The sequence below is a fragment of the Schistocerca gregaria genome, chromosome 2 (genome assembly GCF_023897955.1).
Source record: "Schistocerca gregaria isolate iqSchGreg1 chromosome 2, iqSchGreg1.2, whole genome shotgun sequence".
Taxonomy (NCBI): domain Eukaryota; kingdom Metazoa; phylum Arthropoda; class Insecta; order Orthoptera; family Acrididae; genus Schistocerca; species Schistocerca gregaria.
In genome coordinates, this window is record NC_064921.1 from 490,211,997 (window position 1) to 490,237,918 (window position 25,922).

General features: G+C 40.5%; 1 protein-coding gene across 1 annotated transcript; it reads left to right on the forward strand.

Annotated features, from left to right (window-relative positions):
* Positions 1-20,754: 20,754 nt before the first annotated feature.
* On the forward strand, positions 20,755-25,666 carry LOC126327822 (larval cuticle protein LCP-22-like). The gene is made up of 3 exons (XM_049995919.1): positions 20,755-20,853; positions 24,238-24,359; positions 25,418-25,666. Exons 1-3 carry the CDS (start codon positions 20,839-20,841, stop codon positions 25,617-25,619), a joined length of 339 nt encoding a protein of 112 aa, XP_049851876.1. The 5' UTR covers positions 20,755-20,838; the 3' UTR covers positions 25,620-25,666.
* The last annotated feature ends 256 nt before the right edge of the window (positions 25,667-25,922 follow it).

The following is a 25,922-nucleotide window of genomic DNA, read 5'->3' on the forward strand; positions in this document are numbered from 1 at the left end:
GCAGGGACATTTGCCTTGGGTTGAACGGCGCAAAAGCTGTAAGTTCACAGCACTTTCTACGGAAATACGAGTTGCAACGATCAGTCTCGAAGACAAGTAAATAAACATGTTTTACTAAATAATCTGCAAGACTGAAGGGATGTTATAGTTCAAGGAACGGCCATTTAGTCAACAGATACTGAAAGGCAATCAACGTTTTCATCTCACTTAATGTTTAATGTAATCATTTTACAAGCGTGGACATCTACTGCTAGTAATGAGTCATTTCTACGGTTACGCAATAGCACTTGAGGCAAAATTGATTACTGTCAATGTATTTACAACAGTGATGGCTGTGCCAGTTTACAGTTCGTGGTTAATTCAAGCTACATGTTGGCTGTTTAACACCTTCCAGGGACAAAAAAATTAGATTGTCAATATTTCAAATAATTACTGAACGAATTTAAAATGCTGTGACAATCTGCTTATCAAGATATACAATTTCACGTTAAGGATTTAACACAGTAACAAAAGTATTACAGTTACACTCTAAGGCAGAAAAACGACGCTCCACAAAGGAACTAGCCGAATGGGATGGGGTGTAATGCACAGGATGCACATTTTTAGACAAGCAAATGATTGATTGTAGAAAAAAATATCCGCTGCCAGTCACAATAAAAGAAAACCTACAAATACTACACACTGTGAACAAAGGAAAGAAAATGAATCTGCTTGAAGAGCTAGAAATTTATATCAACAGCTCAAACTCACCAGATCTTATTCTCAACGAACAAGTGTAGCTTGCAAACGAATCCTATCTTCACAAATTTCATGAAATATTCAAAAACAGAAACTAATTATCCTCTGATATAATAACAAAGTGATATTCTATGGAAATTCGATGTAGCAGTCATATAGCAGTCCAAGTGTCATTATCGTGATTTGTAATAGTCATATTGTAAACACAAGCTGTAACTGTCATTGTACAGGTATAATGTGTAGTAGCTTTCAAAATTTCATGTGTGTAACATTATTGTACCTCCTAGATCTAAGTTACCTGACAACAGTGTGGCTCAAAACAGTTCTAGTTGTCATTTTTTAATTTGTAATAGCTTTGGGTAATTTCATATATATATAACATCATTATACTTCCTAGATCTAAGTTTTCTGACAAAAATGTGAATCAAAACATTTCAAAATGTGTATCAATAAACGCCGCAGTCTATAATAGCTTTTTTAATTTCTATATATGCAACACTTTTGCACTTCCTGTGGCTAGGTTATCTGACAATAACCTACAAATTTCTGTATGAGCAACACCTTTACATCTGCTACATCTACGTTCTTTGACCACAGCCCACATGTTTATACGTAAACATAGTGTATTTCACGAGAACACCTAATAATAGTGAAATATGCAGCTATACTTGGTAAAACTGAAATATGCACGTCAAAATGACAATAAGTGTGTAACTAAGTGGCAAAAATGTCACCACAGCGTAACTGTAATAATGGTGCTTCATCTTTGTGCAAGTACAGATATATTTTCGTCAAATGCTGCCTTACCACTTACAATTGTCCCACTTGTATCTGTGTAGTCACCATCAAATAATTTTTTGTATTTATAGAGTGATCTCCAACAATATAAACATGTAAATAAATGTATAAACACCTGAGGATGGGCGCAAGCCTGAAAACGGTCGTGTGACAAATAAATAACCTTTTATTATGACTGGTAGCGGATATTTTTTTCTACACCCTATAAAGGAACACTCACGGAGTTTTACAGCATCCATTGTGGATAAATTCAAGGAAATGATTACAATTTCAGAGAAATTGGATGTTTTATTCAAAAGAAAGAGTTTCGTAAACTGAGCAGATCAACTTCAACTCTGGCCTGAATCATATTGACCGGAGTAGAATTGTCTTTAATGGTGAGTCCCGTTGGAACTGAGCCCCGATGACCAACGAAGACGTGTCTGGAGACGCCAAGGACAGCGGTGGAATATCAATTCGTGTCCCCTCATAAGGCCCGACATCCAGGACTGGTGGTCTAGGGTCCATTTCTTTTCGTAGCACGACCTCTTTGGTGTCGTCCGCGACTTCCTTACAGCACAGCGGTACGTCAACGATATTCTGCGCCTCGTTTTGTTGCCCTTTATGGTAAGCCATCCTGGGTGTACATATCAGCAAGGTAATGCCTAGGCGCACACGGTTAAAGTTTCTACTGCTTGCCTTCGTGCTTAGCAAACGCTACCTTGGCCATCAACGTCTCCGCATCTCTCCACAATTGCTAAAGATTGGAACACTATGGGCTGGACCCTCCAACCAGATTTCGACTATCTAACGAACCAGTTGGGTAGAATTTGACACGACATCCCTCAGGAGGACATCCAGCAACTGTATCAATGAATGCCAATCCGACTAACTGCTTGCATAAGGGTCAGAGATGGACAAAACGTTATTGGCTTGCTCAATTTGTGAAGCTCTTTCTCTCGAATAAATCATCCAGTTGTTTGGAAATTGTGCTAGTTTGAACATGTACATCACATCTATTTTTATATATTTTTTTAAGAATGTACATGTTATGTATATGTCTTCAGACAGCGTAGCTCACCATACGCAAATACCCAGACGACACAGGTATTCATCCAGCATTTGAGAATGAGAGAACTTAATAACTTGCCACAGACTTTACATATAATTTCAAATCTGTACATGAAATTTTTCTCACCGAGACCTGCCCCCACACAAAACAATGAAAGGAAAAACAAAGGTTCATCACTACATTTTCGCTGTACATGCTGTAAAAATGTCGCAGCAGGCATGACATTTTAAGTTATTACTTCGGTACTACTAGCTATATTCACAACATATTTTGCAGAGAGTATCCACACATACCACTGAATGTGAAATTATATAATTGTACGAAGTACAATTCATGACGTATGACATTATAAACACTTGAGATACGTGAAAAACTAGCTTTTGCTAAAAACGGGGCTTAAATTACCAAGACTGTACCTATCCATTGTTTGATAATTAGAGCACCTAGCGAGTTACAGCAAACTTTAAACATAATTTCAAAACTTTCTAAACTTTTTCTCGCTTATATGCTTCACGTCAAGTATTTAACACATTCACTCATTCGTAAAGTATTCAGACATATGAAGCTATTTCATAGATGGGATTTCAATTCTTTAAAGTATCGGTGGTTTAGTAGCACAAAGGAATCACTTTACACGCAACTGTACCTTTCAAATACCTGCAAGACCAAGAAAAAATCCTGCCTTCAAACACTTTTTGTTAACTTTGCAGTTTCATTTGAGACGTATAGGAAATTTATGTCACTGAATCTGTGTTATCGAAACTGCTAGACCTAAAAAAAACACACTTCCTGTTTTAAGACCTTGTCTTTATCGTTAGCCGTATAATGAAAACAAGTTGATCATAATATTATTTACCGTTTGGGGCTCTTCTCATGCCTCGTAAACAGTTTACGAATATATGGAAAAATTAGCTACGTCTATGTATATGAAGCCCCTACGTAAAGGGGCTATCTAATATTTCGTAAACAACCCTTTCAATAATAATGCTCTAAGGCATGAGTATTTATATGTTAGGTAATACAGACAACCATTTATCTGTCGAAAAATGGTGTACTAGGATGTGGCATTTTTCCTTGCCTTCGAGGTAATTTCATATATTCTTGCCATACAAACCAACAATCTGTTTTGTGATTTTTTGGTTCCCTCCAAATCGTGAGAACAGCAATAGACACATGACGTGATCTCGAACCTGCCAGAAGTACAGACATGACGAACAGCGTATATAGGATTAACCTTCCGGTTTTGAGCTTTCAAAGTTTACTCTCCACAGGTATTTAATAAAGAATTTGAGCTGTTTACCCAAGTACAAAGTATTTCTTCTTCTGAATTTACAAAAAAAAAATCTTTCATGGAATTAGAGCAACAAGCAATCATTTCTAACAATTATCAGAACTCTCTATGGTGAGATGTGTTAACACGATGCACTTCTATGTTTCAAATATAACTCGTCGGCAGTGCTACCAAATCATCATCACTTCCCTAGAGTTAGATTTTCAAACTGAATGTCATGTGTGGAAATTCCTTGCACATATTTGGATTTTTTTTAGTAACAGTTAAAGCTGCAGAATACTTAAGCCCCAGAAGATTAAACAGTATGCAGTTCTTTCACGGACTACGACAGATAGTGGGAAGCATGTCAGTAGAAAACTGAGCCCGATAGCCAAAAACCGATTTCAATTTCCGAATAATTCAGCACCCATGATTTGGCACAGAACACCATTCATATTCCTTGCAACAAAAATTTTGTTGGTGGTTTGCATGTGTTATATGCTGCCAGCTTCTTTTAAATTTGATACAATTTACTGCACCTTCAACTAGTTTTCGAGCCACTGCTGCCTCATCATCAGTCACAGACACATATTATCTAAGCATGTGAAAATGCACATTATCGTCATGTCATGTCATGATTAACGTAGGTGAATTTGTCGCTTCGCTATGCAAAGTTCAGGTAGAAACATGAACTAAGTAAAAAGAAATGCAATAGTTGTATGTCACTGATGCTCGAGAGACGCATACGGGCAGGTTCAGCCGCCAATCGGAAAGTATTTTCTTTTCCGCCCACATGGCCAATTTCCCCGCAGTCAGAGTGTCTTAAGTTTTTCACTGAGTGGAGATGACTATAGTGGATGTGCGTCTAGTACGGATTTTACACCCCATCACAGAGAAACCTAGTATTGTACTGAAACGGTAACCGCAGTTACAACTAATCTTTTCAAAGTTATCTGCAGCGCCTAGATTAAAAATCGCCTCGATGACCGTGCCTAAACTTAATACGAAGGGCAATTGGTGGAGGATACTTTTCATGCAGTTAAATAGCAGGGTTCTTTTTCGTTCCTTGCAGGGATGGAGTACGGACAGAGTGCTTCTTTATATTCTCATGCATTATATCCATGAGTATGAGCTTCCGTTAATCCGATTATTATTCTTATTAGTAATGTTTATAGTTATTATTATTATTATTACTATCGGAGTGATGAAAACTGAGATGACGAAAGTCATGGGATACCTCCTAATACCGTGTCGGACCTCCTTTTGACCGTCTTAATGCAGCAGCACGACGTGGCGTGAACTCAACAAGTCATTGGAACTTGCCTGCTGAAATACTGAGCCACGCTGCCTCCATAGCCGTCCATAATTCCGACAATGTTCCCAGTGCACGGTTTTGTGCACGAACTGACCTCTCAATAATGTCCCATAAACGTTAGATGGGATTCATATCGGGAGTTCTGGGTGGCCAAATCATTCACTCGAGTTGTCCAGAATGTTATTCAAACCAATCGTGAACAACTGTAGTCCGGTATCCTGATGTTCCGTCATCCATAGACATTGCATCGACGTTTGGGAACATGAAGCCCATGAATGGCTGCAAATGATCTCCGAGTAGCCGAATATAACGATTTCTTGTCAATTATCGGTTCGGTTGGACCAAAGGTCCCGGTCCGTTGCATATAAACACAGCCCACACGCTCCTGGAGCTACCAACAGCTTCCACGGTGCCTTGTTGACAACTTGGGTCTATGGCTAAGAAGGGTCTGCGCCACACTCCAACCCTACCATCAGCTCTTACCAAATGAAATTGGGACTCATCTGACCAGGCTACGATCTTCCAGTCGTCCAGCGTCCAACCGATAAGGTCACGAGCCTAGGAGAGGCGCTGCGGGCGATGTCGTGCTGTTAGCAAGCACACTCGCTTCGGTCGTCCTGCTGTCATAGCTCATTAACGCCAAATACCACCGCAGTGCCTAATGGGTACGTTCATCGTACGTCCCACATTGATTTCGGTTGTTATTTCACTCAGTGTTGCTTCTCTGTTAACAACGACAACTCTACGCAAACCCGCTACTTTCGGTCGTTAAGTGAGACCCTTGGCTACTGCGTTGTCCATGGTTAGAGGTAATGCCGGCAATTTGATATTCTCGGCACATTCTTGACACTGTGGACTATTTCCGAAATGGAATGTCCCATGGATCTAGCTCCAACTACCATTCCTCATTCAAAGTCTGTTAATTCCCGTCATGTGACCGTAATCACGCCGGAAACCTTTATATAAACCAGTTGATCATGCGGAATCATAGTACGTACCATTATAATTCAAAGACTTCGGAGCTGTTTGAGATTAACGAACCTATCTGAAAAACTGCAGATACCTTACATTTTGCATTAGTATTCACGAGCAGTCTTTCTAAAATGTTGGGTTAAAATACTGTTTCATTACTCTCTCAAGAATAAACACTTCCTCTTGCACAAAACTATTCACGCGAAAATATATCACTGTCCGTAACTCCTGAGAATAAAAATGCAGATTGATGGTGTCCCAAGATAGCTGATTCCAGTAAAGAATTTGGAGCAATTTTGGTGGGTACTTACAACAGATACTACGGTTTTGTTAAAATTGAGACAAGTTCGATGAATTTTTGCACAGTTTCTGGTTTCTCAGTTGACAACAGAAAAAAATTTCTGACACTGTTTAATTTGCAGTAAATAACTCAAAGAAGAATTGTAAACATTGGGGAAAGCCTAATAACTTTGATACTAAAACACATTTGTTGTTGTTGGTGGTGGTGGTGACGTAGTTAAGTATCAAAAGTGGACCAACAATACTAATTGGGTGCTTTTACTGGACCCCGGCATCAGGAGCTGTAGTACTTGAGCACTTCAGAGAGAACTTGCAGAATATCATTGGTGACTTCAATTTACCAAGAGCAGATTGGGACTGTCATATTGCCAACACTGGTGCCAGAGACAGAAATTCATGTGACATTTTTCTGAATGTCTTGTTCGAAAATTACGTCGGGCAGATAGTTAGAGTACCAACTCTTGAAGGTAATGTCTAAGACCTCCTAAAAACAAACAGACCTGAACTTATTGAATCAGTGAATGTAGAGGAATGTATAGTTGATCGTAAGGCTATTTTAGCAAATATGACTACGAGTTTTACATGGAATGTTAAGAAAAGTAGGAAGATACTTTTGTTTAGCAAGAGTGACAGGATACTATTTGCAGAGTATCTGAGCAGTCAGCATCAAATATTCAATGGTAAGGACGATGATGTGGAACACAAATGGAAAAATTCAAAAGCATTGTTCAATATGCCTTTGATAACTGTGTTCCAAACAAGGTCTTAGGGGACTAAAAATAGCCATCGTGGTTTAATAGCCGTATTGGAAAATGGCTACGTAACCAAAGAGAGCCCCATCACAGATTCAAGAGACGCAATTACCTACCTGACAAACAAAAGCTGAACGAAGCGAAAATAAGCGTAAGGAGAGCTACTAGAGAAACATTCAATGACTTTGAAAGTAAAATTTTGTCATCTGATCTTAGTAAAAATACAGTTCGAAATGCTCAATACATTCACCATACTGGCACCGAAACGGAAGATAGCAGAGAGAAGGTCAAGATACTGAACTCGAACTTCCGAAATTGTTTCACCGCGGAAGATCGTAACATCGTCCCTCCTTTTAACTATCGTACGAACATCGAAATGGCGATATTGAGATAACCGATAGCGGAATAGAAACGCAACAACAATCGCAAAGTAGTGGCATGCATGAGGAGTAGATGTAATACCGTAATACCTATAAGATACTACAAAGATTATGCGAAAGAACTTGCTCCCCTTCTAGCTGTAGTTAATCGTAAATCGCTGGAGCAACGAAGGGTGCCTAGCGACTAGGAAAAAGCGCAGGTCGTTCCCGTTTTAAAGGGCTCTAGGACAGATGCACACAATTATAGAGCTATATCGTTGACGCCAGTCTCTTGTAGAATTATGGAACATGTTTTATGCTCAAGAGTTATGACTTTCTGGAGAACGAAAATTTCCTTTACAAAAATGAACATGGATTCCTGCGAAATTTATCTTGCTCTGTTACTACATCAGACCCATAGCGCTTTAGACAACAACGCTCAGGTTGGTGCTGTGTTCTGACTTCAGTAAGGCATTTGAAACCGTCTCGCACTGGCGGTTACTGAAACAAATACGAGCTTATCGAGTGTCGGACCAGACTTGCGACTGGATTCAAGACTGCCTTCCAGAAAGAACTCAACACGTAGCCCTTATCAGAAAATAGGACGGATGTGAAGGTAATTACCTGAGCGCCGCAAAGGAGTGTGTTAGAGCCGTTGCTGTTTAAAATCTATATAAATGATCTAGTGGAAAGTGTCAGAAGCTCTTTGAGACTGTTCGTAGATGACGCCGTTTTCTATAAGAAAAGAGCAATACCAGAAGACAGTATCGGTTTGCAGAATGATCTCCAGAGGATTGATGAATGCTGCAGGCTCTGGAAGGTGACCCTAAATGGGAGTAAATGTAACATCCTGCACATACATAAGAAGAGAAATACACTACTGTACAACTATTGACCAGAAACTGTTGGAAACCGTATCTACCGCAAAATATCTACAAGTAACTATCCAGAGTGACATGAAGTATAATGACCACATAAAAGAAATACGCTGATGGAAAAAAATCGAAACATCAAAAAATAATTAATGTAGAGTAATGAAATTACGCGAATAGATTTGTCCAGGTAACATGTTTAAGAGATTAACATTGCAGGATCGCAGGTTAATGTAAGCGCGAGATAAGCCATTGCAAATGTAAAATGCTGGTACTGATGGAAAAAAATCGCAACACCAAAAAATAACTAATATAGAGCAATGAAATTTCGCGGATGCATTTGCCTAGGTAACATATTTAAGTGATTAACATTGCAGGATCACAAGTTAATGTAAGCACGAGATAAGCCACTGCAAATTTTAATAATCGGCGTAACCGCCAGACTGTTGAATGCAAGCATGCAGACATGCGTAAATTGAGTTGGACAGAAGCAGGATGTCAGTATGTGGGATGGTGTCCCATGACTGTTGCACTTGGTCGATCAATACAAGGACGGCTAATGCCGGTTGTGGATGACGCTGGAGTTGTAGTCCGATAATGTGCAATATATGCTCGATTGGAGGCAAATCTGGTGATCGAGCAGGCCAAGGCAACATGACGAACTCTGTAGAGCTTGTTGGGCTACAACAGCGGTATGTGGGCGAGCGTTATCCCATTGTATAATACCTCCTGGAATGTTGTTCATGAATGACAGTACAACAGGTGGAATGACCAGATTGACGTACAAATTTGCATTCAGCGTGCGTCGGAGAACCACAAGAGTGCTCCCGCTGAAATACGAATACGCACTCCAGACCATAACTACAAGTGTAGGTCCCGGGCGTCTAGGACGCAGACAGATTGGTTGCTTACTCTCGACTGGCATCCTTCTAACCAATGCACGACGACCATTGGCACCGAGGCAAAGCCAGATTCATCAGAAAACACAACAGACATCCACCGTGGCCTTCCACCCTGGCCTCCCATGAGCTCGCTCTTAACACTACTGAACGAGCAAATTGTGGTGGTTCGGAGTCAGTGGTGGAATGCACGCAATAGGTCGTCTGGCTTGGAGCTGTCCTTGAAGCAACCGATTTGTAACGGTTCCTTGTGTCACTGTGGTGCCAGCTGTAGCGCAAATAGTTGCTGCAGATGCGTCACGATGCGCCAGAGCCATACGGTGAACACGAAGGTCTTCCCTCTCGGTAGTGCCACGTATCCGTCCGGAGCCCCGTCTTCCTGCGACCGTACATTCTCGTGATCACCGCTGCCAGCAAACACGTGTAGCGGCTACTTTTCTGCACGTCCTTCTGCAATATCGGAGAAAGAACTCCCGTTTCTCGTAGCCCTGTTACACTACCTCGTTCAAACTCAGTCAGGTGTTCATAATGGCGTCTTTGTCTCCTTAAAGTCATTCTTTACTAACACCAACTCACTACATCCAGTCTCAAAGTGAACTAACGAGCACGATCATTACTGCACGTAATTAAAATAAACCTGATCTACAACTTAGCAGTGGCGCTGCTACGACCAGTCTTACGCGACTGGCACGAAATTTTAATAGACATGATTTTTCACGTATGGGGCTCTTACCAGACCCAACGAAGAACGTCGCTTTCGTAGCGGTATCGTTTTGTTGGCCCAAGAGCGTTACAGAAAAGTTTAACTGACAACAGTGGCACACGTTATAAGAAAGCCGCTATGAATTACACAGACGTTTACGATTAGAATTTAGAGAGAACAGTTTCCGGGAAGAGTCGGACAACATATTACTTCCTCTCACATACATCTCGCGAAATGACGACGAGGAGCGAATTCAAGAAATTACAGCTAATTACAGAGGCTTACCGACAATCATTTTTTCCGTGCGCCATTCTCGAATGAAACAGGGAATGGGGCCTCAATTACTGGTATCAGAAGTACCCTCCGCAACACTCCGTTAGGTGGCTTTCGGTGTATGATATAGATGTAGATGTTATTATGGTCTTCAGTCTGAACTTTGAAGACAGGTTTGATGAAGCTCTCCATGTTAGTTCATCCTGTACAAACGTCTTCATTTCTGCATAACTACAGTAACCTATATCTAGTTAAACTGAAGTCAAATCAAGTCAAGATCTCCCTCTAATATTCCCCCTCCCCCCTCCCCCCTCCCCCCCCCCCCCACCTCGGCACACACCACTCCACCACCAACCTGACAAGTCCTTGATGCTTCAGAATGTGTCCTATCGACCTATCCCTGCTTTTAGTTAAGTTTTGTCATAAATTTCATTTCTCGTCATTTAGATTCAGAATCCCTTAATTATTTATTCGATGTACCTATTTAATTTTCTTCTGTAACACCACATTTGAAAATATTCTATTCTCTTCTTGTCTGAACTGTTTATGATCCACGTTCACTTCCGGACAAAGCTGTAAGCCAGGTAAATGCCTTCAGAAATGGCTTCCTAACACTTAAATTTGTATTCGACATCAACAAAGTTCTTTTTGTCAGAAATGCTTCCCTTGCCGTTTCCAGTTTTCATTTTATATGCTCTCTAAATTGTCCATCGGCAGCTCGTTTGCTGCCTAATTAACAAATCTTATCTACTGCTTTAAATATCTCATTTTATAATCTGACTCCCTCGGAATCACCTGAATTAATTCAACTATATTCCAGTGACCTATTTTTATTTTTGTTGATGTCCATTTTATATCCTCTTTTGAACACATTATACGAGGGTCGGTCAAAAAGTAATGCCTCCCATTTTTTTTCTACTTAAAAAAATTAAGTTAAGTGAAAGATTTGAATTTGGCGCCATTCCTCAAACCTTCTTCTGCAATCCACTGCAGTAGTAACTTTCTGTGTCAACAGGTGGCAGCACAGCAGAAGTTTGTAAGATGGCCGACATCGATGTTCGTTTGAGACAGCGTTGTGTGATTGAATTCTTGAATGCAGAAGGTGAAACGCCCATACGCATTCATGAAAGACTGAAGAAGGTGTATGGTGTTGTGACAGTGGATGTCAGCACTGTTAGACGATGGGTTCGTCGTTGTAAGGAAGCTGAAGGGCAAACACCGTTGACTGACGAAAAGCGGAGCGGCAGGCCGGTGAGTGCAGTGACTCCACACAACATTCAGCAAGTTGATGACATCATTCGTGGTGACCGTCGGGTGACTGCAGATGAAGTGTGTCGCATTATTTCTCTTAGTAAAGGCAGTGTGATCACGATTATTAAACAATTGGGGTACTCAAAAGTTTGTGCACGGTGGGTTCCAAGAATGTTAACCGATCAGAATAAAGAGGCAAGGAAAACAATAGCCTCCCAACACTTGCAGCGCTTCCGTTTGGAGGGAGATGAGTTTCTGAAAAAAATTGTGACCGGGGACGAAACATGGGTGCATTTTTTTGAACCCGAATCAAAGAGGCAGTCAATGGAGCGGCGTCACACAAGCTCGCCGAGGAAGAAAAAATTCAAAACTGTGCGATCGGCAGGGAAAGTTATGGCAACAGTTTTCTGGGATACAGAGGGTGTGATTCTGGTTGATTTTTTGGAGCAGGGATGCACAATAAATTCTGTTCAATACGTCACAACCCTCAAAAAACTTAAAGCACGTCTTCAGCGAGTTCTCCCAACAAAATCAATGGCAGATGTTCTTCTTTTGCATGACAATGCAAGACCACACACCAGTCGTCACACCTCTGACCAGATTGTCAAAATTGGATGGGAAGTTTTGCCTCATCCCCCATACAGCCCTGACCTGGCACCATCAGACTTCCATCTGTTCGGGCCACTAAAAGAAGCTCATCGTGGGATTCATTTTGAAGATGAGGAGGCCGTCAAAACATCCGTGCGTCAATGGCTTAGGAAGCAGAGCTGTGATTTTTACCGTGCTGGGATACATGCCCTTGTTCAAAGATGGACCAAAACTGTAGAGATGGGCGGAGATTACATTGAAAAATGACAAAATGATCCTCAATGTTGTGGTTTTCAACCTATGTAATTGCATTTAAATTTCCTGACAATTAAACGTAGAAAAAAAATAGGAGGCATTACTTTTTGACTGACCCTCGTACATTCCGTGCAAGTGTTCTTTTAAGACCTTAGCCGTCTCTATCAGAGAATGTCGTAGGAAAACCGCAAAGTTCCTATTCTCGTCCTTGGACGTTAATTTGTTTTTCTAATTTCTGGTCGGTTTCCCTCACTGCTTCCTCAATAAGCAAATTGAGTAACATCCGGAATAGGTTACAATCCTGTCTCACTTTATTCTCAACTGTTCCTTTACTGTCAGATTAGGCGGCTCTTTTATAAATGCAGTCAATTTTTGGTACAAGTTACAGATAATCATTTGCTCCCGATATTTTATACCTACTACCTTCAGAATTTCAATGCGTACGTGTCAAAAGCTTTCTTTAACTACACAGATGCTGTAAAATTGAATTTTCCTCTGTTCAGTCAGTTTTCTATGATAAGTCATAAGTCCAGTATTGCATTGCGTGTTCCTATATTTGTTCGGTAACAAACGTTATCTTCCTCGAAGTCGGCATCTAATATTTTGCCAGTCATCTTTAAATCATTCATATCAGTATTAAACGTATGGACTCATTAAACTTATGCTTCTGTAATATCCACATTTGCATGCATTTGCCTTCTTTGGAACTGAGATTATTATATTCTTCTTGAAATCCGAGGGTACTTCACCTGTCTCATAAATCTTACAAAACAAGTGGGATATACTCTCCCAAGAACTCAGTAATTGTAGGGGAACGCCGTCTACTCCACAAACTTAATTCCAGTTTCAGAACTCTGTAAATTTCTTCTCTTAGTATCACATCTCCCAAACCATCATCTACATCGTCTTTCTCTTCTACAGTATCGTCTTCAAGTTTGTTTCTCTCATGTAGCTCTTCTGTTTATTCCCTTCACCTTACAGGCTTCCCTTCTTTTGTTTAGTGCTAGTTGTCCATTTGAGCCCTTAAAAATCATATGGTTGTTGCTCTTTTCTCGAAAGGCTCTTTAATTTTGTTATAGGCAGTATCTATCTTTCTCCTTGCCATACATGTGTCTACAGCCTTGCATTTCTCCTTTGGCCATTCCTGTTTTGTCATTTTGTACTATCTGGTACTCTAACTTTTTCAGACGTCTGTATTCCTTCGTTCAGACGTTTGTATTTCCTTTCACCTGCTTCAGTTGCACCATTCTGTATTTTCTCCTTTCGACAGTTAAATTCAGTATTTATTTTGTTATTCAAGGATTCGTTCTGTACCTTTTTTTTTATTTTATTTATTCCCATACTGCTGCAACTATGTCATCTCTCAAAGCCGCATCTTCGTTTTCTATTGCATTTCTTTTCTCTTTTTCAGTCAATCATTGTCTAATTGTCACTTTGAAACTCTCACCAAATTTATTCATGTACCATCTCCTTAGTTTCCTACCTTTCTGTAATTCTTTCATTTTTAATCTGCGTTCATGAGCAATAAATTGTGGTCAGAGTCCGCCTCTGCTTCTGTAAGTGTTTTACAGTTTAAAAGTCTGGTTTCAAAATCTCTGTCTAACCACTGCGTAATCTATTTGAAACCTTGCCGTGGCTATAGGACTCTTCCACGTATACAACTTGCTTTTGTTATCCTTAGTGTTGGCAAAATATTAACCTACGTTTGCGCAACATTCTACCTGGCGGCCTTCGCTTTGAGTTTTTCTACCAGTAAGTGTCTCACTGTTTTACTTTTTCATTCTGTTTGTACTGTCGGATGCTAGTTTCAAAAGACTATTTAATTTTCATCTCTGTTAATGATGTTGGAATCTCATTTTCTGGGAAACTAGTTGGCACGTAAACTTATACTACTTTGGTGGATGTTGGCTTTTTCTCCAGAACACGGTTATTTATATTCGTTTTATAAACTGAAACGCTTTCTTATTGCAGCAAGGAAAGGACGTTTCAGTTTATAAAACTAAAATTTATAGACTTCCTGCTAATAATGGCCACATAAATAAACATGTCACAATTATTTATACTTAAAGTATTCGATTTATATGATGTCTATATGAGTTCTCTCCATCAACTTTGATACCAATAAAAATTTGGTACACGCTGTGCAATAACGTAAATCAGGTTTGTGCTTAATTTGGGTATAGTTTTGCTGATACAACTTTTTAAAGCAGTCGTATAGAGCGTATCTCCTTCAACTGGATAAACTAGAGTAATATGTCGCCATAATTCACATTCATAGAATGAAGGCTTTTCACGACCGGATGACACAGCTACTAGAAAACCTTTCGGGATGTGAGGTCGTGGTCCAAGAAACTCTTCTGTTCCTGACGTTTCGTCCAGGACTGCGTTGGACGTCTTCAAAGGCGCTCCTCTACTGACTCATGCCCGCTCACGAAGAGTTTCTTGGACCACGACCTCACATCCCGAAAGATTTAACAGCAGCTATAATTCACATTGTTTTTCACAGTTTATCAACAAGGAAAATTCTTCCACAGTTAATGAAGGTTTATGAGTCTGCTCGTTCATATTCATTAGTTAAAATAAAATAAAACAAATACAATTAGATAAAATTAAATTAAAAATGAAATAAAATTAAAAAATAAAGTAATATGTACCATTGTATACAAAGTCGACAGTGCTTTCCTTGAAGTGATCCAGTAGAAAGACACCCAGAAATAGCAGCCACAGAAGAAACCAAGTAAACAACACGGTAGTGGACTACCTGCAACTGGAACCTGTAGCTGAACCATAGACGTATTGGAAGAAAGCGTACGAAAAATTTTACTTGCAGGACCAGTTATGAGAAAGCTGTATAAAAGTTAAATACTGAATTTGCTGGTAAATTGAAGAAACAAATTTCGCAGGAATATTTGAACAGTTTTAGAAAGAATTCAATTGATTGTTTGCTCCGATCCGTTGTGCCAACTAAGGAACATAAAAGTAAGCAGTAGATTTATCCTATGGCCCAGCATAAAAAAGGCAAATTGAATTCATCAAATGAAGGTTTGCCAAGCGTTGTCTGGGATACGAAAGGAGTCTTCTTACTGGTTACATAGTAAAGAGTAAGACAATACTTCGTGAATCCTGTGGACCAAGTGGATCAAAAAATTTGAGGACCTGATGTGGAAATGGAAGTAAAATTCAGTTCTCATCAATACATCACACACATCTCTACAGGTGATTTGGCAGTGAGAAAAATGGAAATTACAGCAATTGTTGGAAAATTAACTCTGGACCTTCCCAACCTCAACGAAATCCCTTGTGTAAAGAATTTTGTAACGGAAAATCTTGTGATCCAATGAAGGAATTACAGCAGTTGTAAGTGTGAATTTTTCATGTCTTACATAATAAAAAGCTGCAAAAAGATGGGAATTTGAGGAGATGGGACCTGAATAAGCTGAAAGAACCAGAGGTTGTAGACAGCTTCAGGGAGAGCATTAGGGAACGATTGACAAGAATGGGGGAAAGAAATACAGTAGAAGAAGAATGCGTAGCTTTGAGAGACGAAATAGTGAAGGTAGCAAAGGATCAAGTAGGTAAAAAGACGAGGGCTGATAGAAATTCTTGGGTAACAGAGGAGATATTGAATTTAATTGATGAAAGGAAAAATATAAAAATGCAGTAAATGAAGGCAAAAAGGAATACTAACGTATCAAAAATGAGATCGACAGGAAGTGCAAAATGGCTAAACAGTGTTGGCTAGAGGACAAATGTAAGGATGTAGAGGCTTATCTCACTAGGGGTAAAATAGATACTGCCCACAGGAAAATTGAAGAGACCTTTAGAGAAAAGAGAACCACTTGCATGAATATCAAGAGCTCAGATGGAAACCCAGTTCTAAGCAAAGAACGGAGAGCAGAAAAGTGGAAGGAGTATATGGAGGGTCTATACAAGTGCGATGTTCTAAATGTTATAGAAATGGAAGAGAATGTAGATGAAGATGAAATGGGAGATATGATACTGCGTGAAGAGTTTGACAGAGCACTTAAAGACCTAAGTCGAAAGAAGGCTCCGGGAGTAGACAACATTTCATTAGAGCTACTGACAGCCTTGGAAGAGCCAGTCCTGACAAAACTCTACCATCTGGTGAGCAAGATGTTTGAGACAGCGAAATACTCTCAGACTTCAAGAAGAATATAATAATTCCAATCCCAAAGAAAGCAGGTGTTGACAGATGTGAAAATTACCGAACTATCAGTTTAATAAGCCACTGCTGCAAAATACTAACACGAATTCTTTACAGACGAATGGAAAAACTGGTAGGCCGACCGCCGGGAAGATCAGTTTGGATTCCGTAAAAATGTTGGAACACGTGAGGCAATACTAACTCTACAACTTAGACAATAGATTAAGGAAAGGCAAAAACGTTTCTAGAATTTGTAGACTTAGAGAAAGCTTTTGACAACGTTGACTGGAATACTCTCTTTCAAATTCTGAAAGTAGCAGGGGTAAAAAACAGGGAGCGAAAAGCTATTTACAATTTGTACAGAAACCAGATGGCAATTATAAGAGCCGAGGGACATGACAGGGAAGCAGTGTTTGGGAAGGGAGTGAGACAGCGTTGTAGCCTCTCCCCGATGTTATTCAATCTGTATATTGAGCAAGCAGTAAAGGAAACAAAAGAAAAATTTGGAGAGGAGTTAAAATCCACGGAGAAGAAATAAAATCTTTGAGGTTCGCCGATGAAATAGTAATTCTGTCACAGACAACAAAGGACCTGGAAGAGCAACTGAACGGAATGGACAGTGTCTTGAAAGGAGGATATAAGATGAACATCAACAAAAGCAAAACGATTTTAATGGAATGTAGTCGAATTAACTCGAGGTGATGCTGAGGGAATTAGATTAGGAAATGAGACACTTAAAGTAGTTAAGGAGTTTTGCTATTTGGGGAGCAAAATAACTGATGATGGTCGAAGTAGAGAGGATATAAAATGTAGACTGGCAATGCAAGGAAATTATTTCTGAAAAAGAGAAATTTGTTAACATCGAGTATAGATTTAAATGTAAGGAAGTCGTTTCTGAAAGTATTTGTATGTTGTGTAGCCAGGTATGGAGGTGAAACATGGGCGATAAATAGTTTTGACAAGAAGAGAATTCAAGCTTTCGAGCCGGCCTCGGTGGTCGTGCAGTTCTAGGCGCTTCAGTTCGGAACCGCGTGACTGCTACGGTCACAGGTTCGAATCCTGCCTCGGTCATGGATGTGTGTGACGTCCTTAGGTTAGTAAAGTTTAAGTAGCACTAATTTCTAGGGGATTGATGACCTCAGATGTTAAGTCCCATAGTGCTCACAGCCATTTGAACCATTTAAAGCATTCGAGATGTGGTGTTACAGAAGAATGCTGAAGATTAGATGTGTAGATCACATAAGTAATGAGGAGGTATTGAATAGAATTGGAAAGCAGAGAAATTCGTGGCCTCAAGGGATCTCCAATTTAGTATTGGAGGGCAGCGTGGAGGGTAAAAATCGAAGATGGAGACTAAGAGATGAATACACCAAACAGATTCAGAAGGATGTAGGTTGCAGAAGGTACTGGGAGATAAAGAACCTTGCACAGGATAGAGTAGCATGGAGAGCTGCATCAAACCAGTCCCTGGACTGAAGATCACAACAACCACAACACATAATAAGTCTTCAGGAAAAGAATCCAATCACTAGAAAGCAGTTGAGCACAGCACATTGGCGTAAAAGCGCACCGCACTGAAAAATAAGCGCTTTTTTTACCAATAAAAGACTGTGCTCCCTTCATAGGTCCAGAAGTTCTCATCTTGCCTTCTCAGAGGTCTACATTTTATAGTTCCAGGTAGATGTAACGAAAAGATGTGGAACTTTAAAGGAGTATTAAGCTAACTATTTCTTATGGTATGGTTTTACCGTTTTCCATTACATCAAGCCGTCGTTGAAACGTTATATTTTGTATAATAAACTGCACTGAAACTGATGCTGAAAAGAAGTGCGTAAGTATAAGAAATATACTATTTTGACGCAGACTTGGGAAAAAGAGCTTACTTTTGGGTTTCTTGAATAAAATTTATCAAATTTCTATATTCTGACCAGTCTTATTAATAGGAAACAGCTCTACACATTATCTTTTACCTGTAACTGGATAAAGCAAAAGCAAATAAAATCTAAGGTTATCACTTTTGAGAGTATAATAGATTTAAGTTGGACAAGCTTACATAAAATGTGGAGGCATCCTTTCAGAAAATCACAGGCACTTCCATATAGCTAAGGGCCGACGAACAGCGTTGTTTTTACAAAGGCAAGTAGGAGTAACCTGATTCAAATCGTACTAGAACGAACATCGATATGTATCATAAAAGTTTACATATGTATATTCCAAATCTTCTCCTAAACCACTGGCTCGATTTCAACTAGACTTGGTACACGTATTATTTACTATATGGAAAGAAGCGCTGTGTGAATAAGAACCACTCACCTTCCATGGGAGTTGGTTAGCGGTAAAACGGAGTAACATTGAAGCATAACTCAGGAATATCTGGAGCAATTTCTACCAAATTTTGTATATACATGACTCATTATGTATATAAAAATTCTGTGTGGATAATATACCCCTGTCTACCGCCCCTACTTGTGGCGTGCGAATTATAAACTGTGTCATGAAAAATATTCGATAACTACTGGATTAGTGCGCCTCCATAGCTGAGTGGTGCCGGCACGGTAGCTCAGCGTTTTCGGTCAGAGGGCTGACTGCTCTCTCTAATAAAAAAGCTGAGTTAAATATTCAACGATGGACTTGAAAGGGTGTCGGGTTCGATTCCTGAACCTGGTCGGAGATTTTCTCCCCTCGGAGACTGGCCGTTATGTTGTATTTATCATAATTTCATCCTCATCGACGTGGAAGTCGCCGAAGTGGCACCAACTTAAAAAAATAAAAGGAGAGAGAGAGAGAGAGAAAGAGAAAGAGAAAGAGAAAGAGACTTACTCGAGGCGGACGGTCTCCTGGTAGGTGGGGTTCCCAGCCTAGCCGCAGGCATAATCGAAATCACAGTTTTTGTGGTCGCTAGGTTTATTGGTGACAGCCCTGATGAGGTTGACCCCTAGGCGCGTGTGTGTGTGAGTATGTGTGTGTGTGTGTGTGTGTGTGTGTGTGTGGTGTGTGTCCATCTTTGAGACTGTAAAACAGTTCTTTTCTGTTGCAAGCTTACCTTTCCATATTTTGTTAGGAGATAATAGGGTCCAAAACATGGCTCTAAAATTATCTTAAGAGCTATGAGCACGTATTCAGTAGTAGAGATGTGTTTCACAGTAGCGAAGATGAACAGATTTTGATATCTCTTAAGGTATGCACTTTGAAGTTCATGTTTATAAGAGGTTTTTGCTTGAAATGATTTTTCCAGTCTCCTTGGAACATCGAGTGAAAATAAAAACGTCACCGTCTTCAGCTTCATTCATTATTTAACTCTCGATCAAATTAGTGGTCTGAAGAAGATCAAAATTAATTCCCTGTTCTTGGAAATATCTGATTTCAAGGAAATGATAAAAGCATCCAGATGCAAGCCATCTCCTTTGACTGCGGCCAGTGTTAATCAAGAAATAGAAAACACTGTTTGACCTGAAGTACGCTGAAAAATGCCCTTTCATAACTCAGCCTCTGAAAATAATATTATCTGAATTCAGCTCGTGTCATATGCTGAAATATCAAATTTGCTGTGAAGTTCTTCAGTCTGCTGCCCCGCAGCTACATACCGTGTACGTGAAATGATTGCTATTACTGTATTATCACAACCAGAAATTCGTTTTATCGAGTTTATTATGCACTTGTTGCGTGTTTCGCTTGGCTTACCTGTTTCTTCCGCCTTACACAGTGAAATTTGACTGCATTCTGGGAAATTACTTCATACTGGGAACATTACGGTTGTCAATAACGTTGTTTCCACATTCGATGTACCAGTGTTATTTAATTTATGAGGTAAAAAGTATTTTTGATCTTGTATATTGGTACAATCACTGTTCAAACACTGAAATCACTTTTTATCGATTTTCATGAAAACTCACTTTCTTGCTCCTTTCCCGTAGCCCTTCGTACTTGAAATACATGGAAACGGACGAAGCCGCGAATAAAAAGCTTGTCTAATTATAAAAGCAGCACATCTGTAGGACGATTTAAAAAAAAAATTATTTTATTTTTACCACTATCGGACAACAGTAGGTGCCGCTCAGTTGTAAAAATGTAAGAGGCCGGCAGACATTCCTGTTTTGTTGAGTATCACTGGCCGTCACGCATCCCCCCGGGGTGAGCCAACAGTAGGCGGGAAAGTCTGTGGCGTGGTGTAACGCAACGCAGCGCAGCCAGTATATAAGCGCGGCGTCGCTTCTCAGTGTCCACCACAACCTCTCCAGGGCTCTTCACGACAACAGCTCCGCAACCACACAGCGACAATGAAGGTCACACTGGTGAGTACTGCTCACACAGGCAGCTAAGTAATGTAACCAATTTGTTCTCCTCTGTTTAAAACTGTTGGTTTTCAGGTGCTCCATTACAAACCTGAAATTTTTGATGCTTTACGAACTCTTTCGGCATCTCAAGACTACCTCTTTTTTTTTTATCATCATTGGCTATGCGCTCTTGCCCATATCGCGACTGAGCCAAGCTACATCCTTTTCCGAACACATGGACGGCATTGTTTTGAATGTCTCTTGCCTTTATTGTGGCTGGCGTAGGCCTCAGATCTCATTGAACTGCAGTGGCTCGTTTCCATAATAATTTGTTATACAAGTAAAGGAGTATTGAATATAATATTTATTTCGTAGGTTTCTGGCATAAAGCGCATCTCACCCGATTGGCTTATCGGCTTTACTGTCATTTTATTTAGTGAGAAACGGGTAAAACCCGACCTCCCACGTATAAAACAGCTTGAAGCTTCTGAATGCCTTACAAGTGAGATATTATGTTAAATGTTTGACATTAAGTATGTAAGTGATAAAAAGTTTAGAAAAGGTTTGAAATTATGTTTAAGACTCGTTGGAAGTCTCTAAGTGCTATAATTATCAGGCACTGGATGAGTATATTCTGCTTAATTTGAACTCCGTACTAAGCAAGAGCTGGTTTCTCATACGTCCCAATGTTTATGACGTCATATTCCCTGAATCATGTGTCGATAATGACGTATTTTTGCAGGTACATTCAATGCTGTATGTGAACACTGTCTGCAAAATATATTGTGCATGCAGTTAGTAGCAAACAAGAAATAAATTAAACTACTAACTGTTGTAAAGAAGAAATACTGCCTGTTGCGGCCGTTGTACTGTATAAGCAGCGAAAATGTAATAAGCCGTTAACTTATTTCCTTTCATCATTTTGTGGATGGTGTGTGCGAGAAAAAGTTTCGTGAAGGTTTGAAATAATGTGTTAAGTTTGTTGCAAGTCAGTAAGTACTTTCATTCTCAAATACTAGGTGAATGTGGTATGGGTATTAGCTTCAAGACATGTACACAGTTCCAACTGAGAAAGCTTGTTTTGTACGCATTGATATGTGTTTATGACGTCATATCTCCTAAACCATGACTCGTAAGATGACATAATTTTGCAGCTACATTCAGTGGTATATGTGGGCAATGTCTGCAAAATTCGTTAAGAATATATGTAATAGTAAAGGAATAATGAGTTAAAAAGTGATGCCTGAAGGGAGAGTTTAACTGCCTGGACAGCAAAAATGTAGTAAACGATAAAGTTTTATCTTCTCATAATTTTGTGTGAGAAACGGGGCGAGGAGAGAGAGTCAGCGAGAAAAAGTTTCCAAGGCTTTGAAATTATGTGTAAAGTTTGTTCCAAGCCACTAAGAGCCCTCATTTTCAAATGCTAGATGAATGTAGTCTGGGTATTTCGCGCACAGTGAGTTAGGCTACCTCAGAGGAAGTTAGGAAGGATTTAACGGCTGTCGACATCGAGGTCATTATAAACGGAGTACAATTTCGGACCGTGCCAAGGATTGGGAAGCAAATCGGCCGTGCGCTTTCAAAGGAACCATCGCGGCATTTGTGTTGAGTGATTTAGGGAAACCACAAAAAAACAAAAATCTAGATGGCCGATGGCGGTTTGAAGCGTCGCCATCCCGAATGCGAGGCCAATGTGTTAACGATTGCGCCACCTCGGTCGTTGCGTTGCCTGCCCACATATACACGAGTGTAATACTTGTCTTACTGTGTTGAATCATTCACATGAGACTATAGCTCTTAATCAATAGATTACGTCATCATTTTAGATTTTTAATTTCGATCACTATTTATATGAAAATTGAAAGTAAAATTTTTCACGCTCCCGGAAGCCGTGTAAAAGGCAACTTTCAACCGGGTCCGGTTCCCGTGCCGCGGGATAGCAGCATTATAATATGGTTCAAATGGCTCTAAGCACTATGGGACTTTACATCTGAGGTCATCAGTTCCCTAGATTTAGAACCACTTAAACCTAACGAACCTAAGGAAATCACACACAGCCATGCCCGAGGCAGGATTCGAACCAGCGACCGTAGCAGCAGCGCGGTTCCGGACTGAGGCACCTAGAACCGCTCGGTCACATCGGCCGGCCATTATAATATACTTGTCAATGTGTGGTATGGAGTAATTTGTTGGTACGGTCTTCCTGGAACGCGCGACCTCGGAAATTTAACCCATAACGGGTTTCTATTAGCGTCTGCCAGGGGAGTCAGTTTAGCATCTATGTGACGCTTTCGTGCTGGCGTTGGTGGCCAAATGAGCAGTTCTTTATTATGTATTTCCTATTTCCGTTAAGGGCCCCAGACGGATGGCAGTGCTCAAGAACCTATTAACTGAGGATTTTGTTAGCTGCCTCAATCGTCAATGAATAATATTTCCTCAAACAATTACTTTCCTCATCTCTGTCCAATCTGAGCTCGTGCTCCGGCTATAATGACCTTATCGTCAACGACAAGCTGAATTGACTTCATAAGTCAATTTGAATCAAATCCTTTTGAGCATTAGGCGGCGTATATTTGAGTGGAAACTGCTGTTAAAATAGACGTTCTTGGGGACCTGGTTGGGGTTGGGGTTATTTGGGGGACGAGACCAAACAGCGAGGTCATCGGTCTCATCGGAGTAGGGAAGGACGGGAAAGGAAGTCGGCCGTTCCCTTTCAAAGGAACCATCCCGGCATTTGCCTGGAGCGATTTAGGGAAATCACGGAAAACCTAAATCAGGATGGCCGGACGCGGGATTGAAGCGTCTTCCTACGGAATGCGAGTCCAGTGTGCTAACCACTGCGCCACATCTCTCGGTCTTGGGGACCTGAAAAGGACTATTGCAAAGAGGGAAGAAACGTCAATTTTAAAAGGTGTTTAGTTTCAAATTCTCGCTACCTAATGCTCAAAACGATTTTATTCAAATAACTGGAGTAGTTCCAACATGTGTTAGAGACATCGTGCGACGATTTCCTGCATGAATAGAAGCCGTGGGACACTACATCGCAGAAATGTTTTTAGTAAGTATTTTGTATAAGTTCGGCAGCTGAATAAAATTTTAACTAAACTGTGTTGCTTGGGCTTTTATGTTCAGTAGACCAATGGTATATTTGATTTTGTAATTTTCGTTTTTAACTTTCAGCGCATCGTTTTCAGACTAAGGTTCCACTAACTTTATAAGTTTGTATCACCTTGAAAACATCCTCAACACCTTATTGTACAATGCAAGCCGAAAGGCGCTCCCTGTGCTGTCGGATTCTTCTGTGTATTCCCCTTGTAGGAGTGCGAAGTTTGGGTGAGACGCCGCTCGGTGAGGCCAGGTAACTTGACTGACGCCATGTGACGCGTGTGTGTGTTGCCACAGGTGTGCACGCTGCTCGCCGCCGCCGTCGCCCTGTGCCACGCCGACGCGCCCTTCCTGCCGCTTCCCATCGACACTCTCTTCCGCAACGAGATTCGCGACGAGTTTGGCCAGTACTCGCTCGTGTAAGTACCTCGTCGACTCCAAACTGCTGCCACTAGTGTCCCTTTTGTTCACAGCGGCGGTGTGCTTATTTCGAAGCAATTCGAAATAGCGCTTTATTCTATTAGTAAATTATTTAATGAAGTATTGAACATGCCGGTACTAGGATTTCATAAAAAGGCGAACCACTCATCGAAATGCAGTTTGCGTGAAATACGCGCCAAAATAAGAATTTCAAGTATTCTGATGACATCGCCAGCTCACAACCAATCTGTCACTTTTCGACGTAACCTAAACCTATGGCTACTTACAAATCAGTGTGTCACCACAACTTTTTGTGTACTCATACATTAGCTTTACTAACTCCCTACCAATGACATTCTAATCTAACCTAGACCTTGGGCTAGGCTACATATTAGTCTGACGCCAACTTTCCAAAATAAAATATAGAAGCAAAAGTGGTGTCTAGCTTTGAAAGAATATCTCTACTACGATATCTATTTATGAAATGAGCAAACTTATTTCTAGGATCTGAGGGCCCTCCCAGTGCAATAACACATGGCAACGATTGTTTGGCACTGTCTTAAAGCAGAAGTGCATTACACAATTTTCATCCTTTTATTAATTGGTTATTTAACAACGGCTTCAAAACAGAACCCTCGTACGTCGCTGTCTCTTTCTTTTCCAAGGAGATCTCCCGGAAGTAGCGTACTGTCAGAATAAAGTGGAAGGACCTCTTTTTCAAGTAATATTTACGTTAAATGCCTTTTACGTAAATGTTATAGTGTTAGGCCACCAAGATGATCATTATATCGTCGCACAGTTTTCGTGAACAAAGCAGCCTTCGATGGCTTATGTAACGGACAAAAATCGACCAATGTGAGAGTTTCGTTTCGGGAGTAGTAGAGGCGGAAGAAGGGATAACATTGGAGGACGTGGTACGACTAACCAACTATCGACTAGATCGCAATATTGGTCCCATATCTGGCGTATAAACTGTCCAATACAAACGCAGCGTCCTCTAATGTTTGCAAGACGTGATCATCCAAACATTTTTCCGAGTAAATGTGTTCCGTTACAGCTACCAGACCGCCAACGGCATCACGGTGACGGAGCAAGGCGAGCTGCAGCCCAACCATGACGGTACGGACTACGTGCTGGTGAAGAAGGGCAGCTACAGCTACACCAGCCCGGAGGGGGTCCCCGTCCACCTGAACTACAAGGCCGACGCCAACGGCTTCGTAGCGGTCAGCCCCAACATTCCAGTACCGCCCTCTGCATGAGTGCCACAACATTCATATTTAATAAATTAATTTTTTTAACAAACATATTTTCTGGTTTTATTTCGAACACTCCCAAACATATCTGTAGGAAGGTTGCAACGTCAGGAGAGTGTAGCGAAGTGCAGGAGGACCTGCAGAAGGTCGGCGACTGGTGCAGGGACTTACAGTCGACAATGAACAGAAATCGATGTAACGGACTGAGGATGAATGTGGGAAGAGATCCACAGCCTCTCCACTACGCTAATGGCAGTTGACCCAGGAAGAAAACAAAATTAGCATATTGAGCATAAACAGCCAAAGAGA